The sequence below is a fragment of the Euwallacea similis genome, chromosome 21, assembly GCF_039881205.1.
Source record: "Euwallacea similis isolate ESF13 chromosome 21, ESF131.1, whole genome shotgun sequence".
NCBI classification, from domain to species: domain Eukaryota; kingdom Metazoa; phylum Arthropoda; class Insecta; order Coleoptera; family Curculionidae; genus Euwallacea; species Euwallacea similis.
In genome coordinates, this window is record NC_089629.1 from 375,176 (window position 1) to 387,283 (window position 12,108).

The 12,108-nt window shown below is 34.0% G+C and overlaps 1 protein-coding gene across 1 annotated transcript in view; it reads left to right on the forward strand.

The window, feature by feature from the left end:
- LOC136415819 (uncharacterized) overlaps positions 1-6,757 on the forward strand; it is a 71,476-nt gene extending 64,719 nt beyond the window's left edge. Inside the window, exon 9 of the mRNA XM_066400654.1 lies at positions 12-6,757. Coding sequence (XP_066256751.1) covers positions 12-1,036 — 1,025 coding nt within the window. The 3' untranslated portion in view covers positions 1,037-6,757. The remainder of the gene's footprint in view (positions 1-11) is intronic.
- Positions 6,758-12,108: the final 5,351 nt, after the last annotated feature.

The following is a 12,108-nucleotide window of genomic DNA, read 5'->3' on the forward strand; positions in this document are numbered from 1 at the left end:
TTTTTATTCAGGCACAATGTTCGACCTTATCGAACTCAACGAGACTGAGCAAGCTCAATTCGCCAAAGTCGCATCTTCAACTAACACGCATTCATCAACAGAAAATTCTTTACCCCCTGTTCTTGTGGTTGGTAAAAAGCCAATTGCGAAGAAATCCACTCAAACTAATAAGAAGACCTCTAAAATCCTCCCTATTACAACACAGATCACGACCGAAAACCCTGCTACGACCAAACACATACAATCGGTGGATGAAATGGAAGAAAACTTGACCAAGGAATTCGAAATGATGCCTGACATTAAGGATAATTCCCCAAGACTCAACAGGAGTTTCAGAAAGGAGTTACCACCATTTAACGAGGAGCACACCAACCTAGAGAATGGTGTTCAGTATGGATTACCCAAAGTCCTTAACTTTACTATAGTTAATAAGATTGACGTAGACGACTATGAAGGCTATCAAGGAGATCAGCCACATGAAGCTGTGAATGTTACTGCTACTATAGTGATTAATAACAAAATGGAACCAATTGCTGATAAGAATACATCGCAAAAGAGGGACGAAGGATTTAATGTTACTGAAGTTCAGAAAGCAAATAAAGGAGACCAACCTGCTAAAAATATCACTGATGACGAGCACATTGAGGTGTCAAAGAGGACAGTATCCATAACTGCTTCCCCACCAATAAACCCAGCGGATCCTCGTATTTACATGATCAATCACCACTTGGTTCCACGTTCGACCAACGTACCACACGCCAACCATTCGACTGTCCATCCCTCCACAGTTAAATCTACAGATTCTTCCACGGAACACCCTAAAATTGAAAAAAGAAACTTTCTACCTAAGTCACTTTTAGAGGAACACGGCCCGACAGTTACTCCTACCCCACAGACTGGCTCCATTTCCGAGGAATACTCAGACCATCCATTTCCTTCTGATGAACCTAAGAAAATTAACAGACACAGGAACTTGGGCCACGGTAACAAAGGAAGGAAATTTTATCCGTACTTCTTCAGCCGTATGTTGGGTTGAGCAGGAGCCAGAGGCACGCCCCAAGCAGCAATTTAATTCAAATTCCTGGTGTGTGTTGGAAAATTTAGTGATGGTGCAAGATTTTGATTTCCCTAATTTCTGTGAGCAAAATAGTATGTTTTATAATCAGCACAATGTATTTAACCTCGTTAAGTTTGCACAATATTTATTGATGGAACTATCAAATTTCTCGAAATTATGTATTTTTCAGGAAAATTTGGGAAATTTGAAAGAAAATTATTTATCTTGGTGCGTGAGAGATAAGTTTTGTTTTTCTATAGGATATTGTTAAACTTTACAACAAGAATCTCAATATTATGCCAGGACAAAGGATAAATTTTATTAACTGTGGCCTCCTAAGTATTAGACCGCTAGTCGCGACAATGCGATCCGTGCGTTTTGGAGAGATGAAATTTGCCTGTGTGCTGGTGAAACTGCATAACGTAACTTGGCCAAATTACTATCAAGGATTTTTGTTACTATATAGATAAAGTAGATATGTTACGATAGATACCTTTAGTACATTGAGACCTTATTTTCCTCTAAGAGTGAAGTGAATTTCTGACATATGGCCCCTGTGTATACGTATATTATTGATGTTGATACTTGTTGAGGTTTCTTCATTTGAAGTACAGCAATTTTTAACTAACTCCTAACACTGTGAAATCTTGAAAATGTTTCAAATAATTTCAACTATACCAAAAGAACGAGATGTCTAAAACCTTATCAAACGAAATAACACCTGAAGTTGCGATAAATATCAAGGTTAATCATATTGTCTTATACTTGCCAGAGAGATTTACTACAAAATTCTGACGCAGGTTACAAATTCTCTATCTGCCGATCTTCTCAATGTGAATCCAATTTTTTTACACACGCATAATTAACTTTTGTAGCATCTAATGCTGTTTTCGTTTTGAAGTAAAGAACATAATATAGTAAAGTACGAAATAAGTAAATTGTTTTTGATCTAGTTTGTGGTAACAAATTATTCATTTTAACCATTCTAGCATCTATCTTGGAAATAGCATATTACATAACAAGTGAAAGATGACATCCTTAACACACGAGCGTACAATGTTGCCAATTTCGCTAATGTGTTAAGAAATTTTGTAGCGTCACTTGCTTAATAAATTTTATATCGGTAGGTATATTTATTAATATATATAGTCTTATAATATGTCTGTATAAAATGATCACGCAGTTTGTAATAGCTCAGAGCGAGTTCATAAGTTTGAAATTAATTTCCACGTAATCCTAGACAATCGTTGAAATTAATTTACGACGTTATAGTAGAGTAGTTTCTTTGCTTTCCACCTCTAATATTTATAATTTTATTCGTAAATTACAGTAACATCAGCTCTTCGTTCTGTGTATAATAATCGGGATATTTCTTTGTTGCAATTCTAGATGTTGAAAATTGGTCTGCATCGGATCTTTCGGGTATTATATTACCGGTAAGAGGTATTAGAGAAGCCCGACGCTTGGAAGTTGAAAAATTTTAACCCTTGAACTGATTAAGATCAATTTTCCTCAAATTACTAATATTGAAAGGTTTTTATTGCATTGACAAGTTGGAGTTTAAGGTAAGTAAAACTGTGAAATCATACTGTAGTTTTTAAACAATTTTAATCACGCAAATCTGAATTTTCCAAAAAAATCAACTACTCTGTTTTATTTTTCCCCTGAATGAATATAGACTAGGAAGAAATCAAAAGATAATTTTATCAAAATAAATTTATCCAGTCATTAACCTAGTGCTATTATGATATTAACACCCGATACTGAACTGAAATCCCTAACAAATTTTCAAATTTTCTCTCATTAAATGCAGCCTGTGCAAATTTATTTTAATGGGGGTACCTGTTCAACCTTCTAAACATTTATTATTATTATTATTTTAAATTTTTATTATAATAGATTGTACTAAAATTTTACCTGGACAGTAAATCACGTTATTATTAACCAGAATGTATATCTTGCCTTATGAGGCAGATGAATATTTTGATTTTTTTACTTTGCCTGGAGTGGCTTTTCTTATCCTAAGCCAAATAACATGTGTTACGTGTGTGCAAAAAATTTATAGGTAAAATAACACTAAAAACCCCTGTATTTGACAGATTTATTATCCTATTATCAGTATTCGATTACGGCTTTGCAAAAAGTGTCCCTCATCCCTCTTTAATACAACCAGAGGGTAACCCCGAATCCACAACCAATCCCCACTTAACCCTATGTATTTGAAAGCATCAAAATATCTTTAGGGTCGATTTTCCTCATCTACAGGGTGTTGACTTACATGCATTTGATATGTAATTATATATAGGTTATTATATTATTATTTTGATCTGTTAATTAAAATGGGCGTATCTGTATTTTACCATCTTACCTTTAAAGGTGTATGCTCGGGCGTAAAGAAAAATAGACAATCAATCATATATCATTACGTTCAACTCAAACGTAGGTTGAAATTTTCCGCCCTTGTTAATGAACACAGCAGTATATGATTATTAGAACAAAATTTAATGTAATGCATGTGCCTGAATTCAAAGACTGCCTACGATTTGTATTACATAAAACACTATCAATTAAAAAATTCATAATACACATGCACGTCCCCATAAGACTAAATGTATGGCAACTTTGTATATTCAAATTGTAACATTTAATTTTTTTTTGAGATAATCAGACAATTGGAAAGAGTCAGCAAAACAAGTTTTATTATACATAGAAGTTACTTATGTATCCAAACTACTTTTCGACACAGCCACCAAGGGCATTAAGATATTATTCGTAACGGGGAATAAATTCTTCTATACCCTCTTCATACTAAATTGCCGCATTTGCACTAACTCCAAACTTGCATATACAATTTCAATTCCTCGTTTGTGTTGAACCGCCGTTTTCCCAACCACATTTTCATCCTAGCGAACAAGTGAAAGTCACTTGGAGCCAAGTCAGGATGGTATGGTGGACGGTCAAATACTCCCTATTCAAAATTCTTAAACAGTTTCTCAGTCGGTACTGTTGCATGGGGACGTGTATTGTCATGCAATAGAATTAGTCCTGAGGATAACGTTTTTTCACCTTGACAGACAAACAATTTCAGCTGAATTGTTGCGTTCAGTTTGAACAAAACGAATTATTAAACGAATCTCACTTCTAACGGCAGATGGATTGCAGTTGCCATTATCAAAACGCATTCAGACCAAAACTGTGACAGGAAATAGTTTACTCGCTTGATTTGATCTGACAGAGAGATGAATAAATGATACTAAACAAAAGCGCATCTCAATAGCAGCTGAGTATCCACAGCTAACTAAATGGAATTCGACAAAAATATTGGCCTTATGTAGATACCCTTATTGGTACCAAAGGACCCTGAATCATTGAAATATAATAGAGTAACGCCAACTTATACAGAAGTATACAAATAAAAATGTTCTTCATTTTTATATACATAATTTTTTACAGATGCTTAACAGGACGTAGGATTTAGAGGTGTCTGTTTTTAGGTGATTTCGACACAGTACAGTATATCAGGAAAACCGGAACAGAAATCTAGAAACATGCGATAAAAAACTTATTAATATATTTTTTAATACAGGTTTAAAAAGGATTTACGTTTATTCAAATTTCATTGTGGCTACAGAAGCACCGTAGCGTTGATTTAGTATGACGTTGTTTTACGGGTTTATTTTCGGAACTAAACAGTCATATAATAATCCTATGTAGTGAAGTTATATAAATAAGTGCATCTGAAACACAAAATGTTATAGAAATATTTTGAAAACATAAAATCAACATTTTAAGTTGGAAGTTTTAGCGTTTACGTAAAAGTAGGTACAGTGAATATGAAATAACAGTTACAAAATGGAAATTTGCGAGCGAATGCTTTGCGACCGTTCCATTATTTACCAAATAGTCACAAACAATGCAGATAATTGAAGAAATGAAGCAAAAAATTTGGTTTTGAAACGTGGTTTAATGTTAAATACGAAATAAATGAATTAAATTTATCCATTTTTCACTCATTTTTTGCCCAATTTTTTGAATCATCTACTTCACTTCGTAATTGTTAATGCTCAGTTGTTTATGCTCATTCAATTGAAATCGATTTCGCCTGCAACTTTCCCTTCAGTAATTTAAAAAATTTTAAACTATTTTTCGCACACAATAAATTTTCTGTTCAGTTAGTGGGTGGGTAATGATCCGAATGCAATCTCAAAAAGTTTAGCAATATCCTTTATAATATACAGGGGCAACATGTCAGAGTCACTTAAGAAAACACACAATATTTAAGGAATTTAGTATGCTTTTACAGTAGCACAACACTATTAGAGAAATAATATGCTTCGAAATTTACTACATTTGTAGTTATTGAATTTGAAATTTTATATGCAACATTAGGTAAATATAAGGTGATCATTAAAAAACCTCAAGTGGCCATTGAAATATTGGACGCATGACCCGGATAAATTCATCTGTTATCTATTGGCAATCCCAGATGTTTGACGGTGAATAGCTTAACCAACGTTCTACGTTTACGATTCGCCGCCTAATGCGAGATTTTTTTATGATCACTCTTTAGTTTTAGGAATTGTATGATACACAGCCAAATGAACTCTTGACTGGCGGGTCATCAGATTTGCCTCTAATATAAGGTGGTCCAATTGCTATGTGCCACTATTGCTATCTTCTAAACTGTAAACGTTACAAGTTCGGTTAAATTAGACAAAAGTTGTCAAATTTGATGACAAATTAAGATCTCGAGGCACTGTTGCCAAAATTTGTTCAGTTTCGGAAGTTTAGGAATAATTTTTTCCGGAAATGTTTTTTGTAAATAAACCGAAAACTAAAGGCTTTCGAAAAAGTTTTTCATTCAACATTTTATTAGTTTTTAAATCTCTACACACTAATGTTAAATTTTTAAAAAATAACACTTTTAGTTTCTGAAATATCGGCACTAACTTCAATTTTTTAAATGCGGACCTGAATTCAATGCAACAGACTTGGATTATTAATTTAATTTCTTATTTCAACAGAGATACATAATTTACTTTGTTCTACATTAGAGTTTTAGGATTAAAGCAAAATAAAATGTATAGTTTCCACAAGACAACCCTAAAAATATAAGAAAACGAAACAAATTTTCGGCAAAATTTCGTTTTTTCCCAATACTTCCAAACGAACAGAAATTTTGGCAACAGTGCCTCGAGATTTTAACTTGTCATCAAATTTGAAACTTTTGTCTATCTTAACCGAACTTGTAACGTTTACGGTTTAGAAGATAACAATGATGGCCCATAGCAATTGGACCACCCAGTATAACTTCATCAAATTTCGCTTTTCTTTTAATGTGTGTCATTATTAATATACATGTTGATTGTTCACATCGGTTTAGCTCTGATTCGCTCGGATCTTGGACCCTCCGTTAAGACCAGATTTGGCTGTGCTTTTGGCTGTTTTGGGCATTTTTCGTCACCATCCCCAAATCCAAAGTAATTAAATGAGCTAGATATTTGATGGGTTGGTAATGGCTTTTTTAAAGAAAACTAATTTATTCTAATGTAGCATTCAATTAGAAACTATTGTAGTAATTATGTCAATGTAATATAATGAAAGAAAATATTGTCACAGCTATATATGTTTAAGCTAACTACACACCGTCCTATCTGTTTAAGGTACACTAATGTGGAATATAATATGTGCCTCCTCTCATTGTTTAAATCATTTTTCTAAGCACTTATAATATATCCGGCTATCGCACTTTTGGTACATGGAGTTTCCCGCAAATAAAACGACTGTTGTAATCAAAAAATACGTATTTTGCTGTTTCTGCCAAACACGATTAGAATTACATGGCCACATGAAAATGTTTCTACGAAGAATCAATAGAATTTACCTTTCAACTATAACGACCAAACATACCGACCTGGTAAGTATAGAAATGTGAATTTGCATAGAGGTAAGTCGTATTAAAACTCCATCGATCGACTGTGGAAAAATAATTTTAAACACAGTACCGGCCTTAAGGGGGGAGGTTGGACGCCGGCCCAAGGCGACAATCCAGGAAGGGTGGAGGTCTTTCCTGGTGTACTGAGAGGTCAGAGGGGCGGTAATTAAATGTGTCGCCCAGAGCGTTAGGCTTTCTAAGACCGGCCTTGGTTAAACGCAAACTGAAAATGCGGATTCATGTGACATCACTGACTAATCCAGACCAGTGTTTGAACTCAATACGTTATTACAATAATGCAATTGTCAATGCTTTTATGGCAATAAATTCAACATCAGAATTTTACTAAAGATGCATATGTATGGGTGCTGAACTATGACCCCCTCCATTTCTTAAATTCCATCACACGGATCTTGGGAAGTTGAATGTATTGGTAGTTAGTACCTTTCTTCTTTTGACCATAGAGTTATCCAATTTAAATTCTTTCCCTATTTCCGAGTCTAGCTTCGGCTAGAACAATGTTCTTCGGCCTTTTTCTAAGTCAAAAAACAGCATTAGCTGGATATTGTTGTTGAAAGTCTCCCGCCGATTAACTATTATTGGGTCCACAACAAACACTTCGCAACTATTTGGAATGTTTCTGATACAGGGTCCTCTTAGATTTATTACTCCCATCTTCCATCCACATTGAAGTTTAATCCCTTCTCTTTTTGGAAGGGTAACTAGCCATTCCACTGCTCTGAACAGTTGATTAATTGTAAGTCGATAAACTTGGACTTCAATCGCTTACAGCTTCGTGGAGTGAATTGGGGGAATGTTAGGAGAATGACAAGAGGCCCAATTTTTTCTTAATTTGTTTAGATAGGTATAGGTGAGGTAGTGAAATTCATTTCTCCTTCGGAATTTACTACGTGGTAAATTGCTTTAAACCGACCCTTGGTCGAATATTAAATAAGTAGAAAATGGAACATTTTCTTGTGGAATGAAAAAAAAAAGACGAATGAAAGAATCAAGGTCCATTATCTCCTGGAAAAAATGATCCTATTTTGGCGATTGGCCCACTCGCTTCACATCAATGCGATTTTCTAATGATTTCATTTCTCAAACAGATTTTCAGCTTTAACGATACTGGAATGTAAAGTTCTTAGTTTGAAAAATATGAGAGAGTTCGCTACGCCCTGCACGAAAGAGTCAATGAACTCACATAGATTAATGATTTCATTTAGGGCTTGGTTGATACATGACAAATCCTCCCTATAAGTAGTTTACTCACGATCCAAGTAATTTGTTTCATTTTACAGTCTAAGATTTGTCCGCGTCTGCCCATTCAACTGATTGTTTCCTTCAGCTTATTTATGACCTGAACAGAAATTGAATTTTGTTCCAAAAAAATGTTGATTCGTTTGGAGGGTTTTAGTAATTTGATGTTTTCCATCAAAGGCATCTAATTTACCATTAGTGAGTTTAAATGCAAGCTTTGACATACATACATACAGTCGTGTGATTTGAAATAGCAGTGCAGTCTTTTTATTATTAAACAGAAAAAAAACCGTTGTTTTATAAGAAAATTTTAATTTTATAATAATGATGAACTTACTCAACTAAAATAGCTTACATTTGAACATAGAGAGTAATTAGTTTAGAACTAAAAAATATATACAATGCTTTCATTTCAAAACGAACCACCCTAAACAACTCTCGAATTATCCATTGTTTTAAAATTTCCAAAAACACGTCAATTGAGATGTCGAGGGAGAAACTTTTTGAGCTTATGTCCAATCCCCTATCTTTATCCCCTTGAGCAGGGGACGACTCACCCCTAAAATCTTAAATGGAATGGAGGCTCGAGTGATACCTCATTTTAAAGGGCATGCAAAGACCTTTTCATCTACGAAGTTTCAGCTCATTTCGTTCAGCCATTCCAAAATGACAGCCACATGAATTTTGCGATTTTTACAACGAAAAAATTATTTTATCAAATGTTCAAAATGCAACCCGTTATTTTCGAGACAATAACCCTAAAGAAATGCCAAATGCTTTGCATTCTTTTGATATCAAAGCAACAAACACTAGTTTTTAGAACTACTTAGTACTATTTTAACGTTACTGTTAAAATATTCATTTATCAGATAATTTGAAATTATTATTTAAAATGGTGTACACTTTGATCCGTCGAGGAGCAATAGATTGGCCCGCAAGATCTCCAGATCTTACTCCCCTCGACTTTTTCCTTTGGGGCTACTTAAAATCTAAAGTGTATAAAACTCTAATTGAAAGTATTCAAGAACTGAAATACAGAATAACACCGGAATGCAGAAGTATTACCAGACAAACTTTCATTAATGTTCGCAAAGAATTTAAAAATAGACTTTATTATTGTCTCGAAAATAACAGGTCGCATTTTGAACATTTGATAAAATAATTTTTTCGTTGTAAAAATCGCAAAATTCATGTGGCTGCCATTTTGAAATGGCTAAATGGAATGAGCTGAAACTTCGTAGATGAAAAGGTCTTTGCATTCCCTTTAAAATGAGGTATCACTCGAGCCCCATTCCATTTAAGATTTTAGGGGTGAGTCGTCCCCTGCTCAAGGGGATGAAGATAGGGGATTGGACATAAGCTCAAAAAGTTTCTCCCTCGACATCTCATTTGACGTGTTTTTGTAAATTTTAAAACAATAGATAATTGAAGAGTTATTTAGGATGGTTCGTTTTGAAATGAAAGCACTGTATATTTTCAGACTGTGAATTGAAATAACAGTGATATATGATATTAGTAAAAAAGAACGTAAATTATAGTATTTACGTTTTTTTTTACCCTGATAACGTGTTGAGTAACACTTCTACCGTAAAACTTGTCAATATCGATTGGACATAGAATCTACAAGTTTCTAACACAACCCAATATAGATAGCCTTCCATGCCAGTTCTATTTCTTGCCATAATTCTGCTTTGTTGCTGGAGTTTTTCTTGATAACTGCTTTTTTCATCACCATCTATAAATTTTGAATGGGATTAAGGTCTGGCGACTGAGGTGGCCAGACCAAAACTTCAATTTTTTCTTCTACAAACCAAGACTACAATACGCGCCGTGTGTTTTGGATCGTTATCCTGTTTTAACGTCTATTTTAACGGCATATTTCACTCGGCAAAAGGTAGCATTACATTTTTGAGGATGTCTAAATAAATATGGGCAGTAATTGTCTCCTTTATCCAAAAAATTGGACCCGATCCGTAGTAAAAAAAGCATCCCCAAGTCATTTATTTGCCGAATTTTATGGGTTTTTGTGGTATACTTTGGATGGAAGGATTGCAGCGAAGGACGTCACACATACCTTTGGAACATTAACGGATTGAATAGCATAACTTTGGTTTCATCAGTCCACAATACATTACGCCATTTTTCTGTCGGCCAGTTTACATGGTCTCTTGCAAACGTTAATCTTTTGGAAACCTGTCTTTTATTCATCAGAGGAACTTTTCTAGGCCTTCTTGATTTTAAGTTAGCAGCTATTGACTTTTTTTTAATAGATAACGTACAAATGGAAAAATCAAGCTCTTTTTTAATTTCGGTAAACGTTATAAAAGAATTTCATGTTATCAGCCTTAGTAGTTGTCTATCTTGTGCAGGGGTTATTCTACAGTTTCCTCCTCTCTTTTCCTTGCCAACTACAAATTTTTTTGCATTGAGTATGATTTTCGCTGAAAACTATAAAATATTTTGTATAAATTTGTATGTACTGCCTTCTCCTAACATTTTCAAAATTATTTTTCGCTTCTCCAGAGTGCAATGTGTACTTCGACCCATTTTAGTTCCTAAACAAATAAAAATAGAAATGTACAGTTGAAAAATAGTTTCAAGATTCTTACAGTTTACGAATTTCTCAAAATCGCTGACAGTTTTTTGTCCGAAATATGGAAATCAATCGACACTGTTAGTATTAGTAGTGCCGTTTTAAGTAACAGCCTAAATAGTTGTATGGTCAGATATGATCAGAACCAAGATATTAAATGAAACGTATGAAATCGACCTTCAATAGCAAGCATTTTTTGTTCTAGTCTTATCAACATTCCTTTCCATCAAAACAGAATGTAAATTTTTTTAAATATTGATAAAGGATAATATCTTGAATCTGTAAATTTATAGCACTGCTATTTCAATTCATACGACTGTATTTACTAACTGTCCTTTAATCCATTGAAAAGGAGATATAATCTCCTTAATTTTATTTTCTCTCCTAGCTTTAACTAATCAAATAACTGTGCAGAATCTGCAATACATTCGGCATGTGCTCGTATTAAAATTGTAATATTCTGGGACTTTGTGTGAATTTATTGGTTTCAAGGATTATAGAACTCAATGAGGTAACAGCCAATTAAATCCATATTTCTGGCGAATAAAGGGCCCCAATAAAGTAGATATATCCTCACGATTCGCAGTATTTTCGGTAATTATACCACTAGAGGAGATTTCTTTTAATGTACGAAAAGGCCTCCATCTTGCTCGAAATGTATTTGATCTTCTTGCAAGATGTTTCCACCAACTTGATCTGCTAAATGAGTTGTTATTAAAAGATTAATTACGTTTTCAAGTAAGTTTAAGTACAGCTCTCCAGTTAAGTTTTCCTGAAATAAACATATGTAAGTCTTATAATAGTATTTCTGAGAATACCAGCCCAAACATATTTTTTTTTCTGGCCACTGTGTAGCACCCTTTCTAAAAACGTGGAAATTTTCGTCGCTCTAATATCGGCAGTTCAGTTCATTGATCTGACTATTAAGAATAAAGGTGCACTCATAACGGAAGCAAATATTTGTTAAAAAAATATGGTTATTATTAATTATGTCGCTCATGGTTTCGCAAAACTCGATTATTGTATCAAAATTATCGTCATAAAGTGCGTGTAGAATTTACGTTTTGCAGAGATGAAATTTATTTAATTTCAGTGCTTATATAGTTTCACGTGGCATTCCAGTTTGATCTGAGATCGTATGCACTGAATTGCTGAGTTCTGCAACGAAGGTTCCTAGAAGCTCCATTTACGTCGCTTCATTTTAACACACTGAACAACCTTTTTTTATCTACAATTGAACCCGTTTCAATAAATGTTTTTATT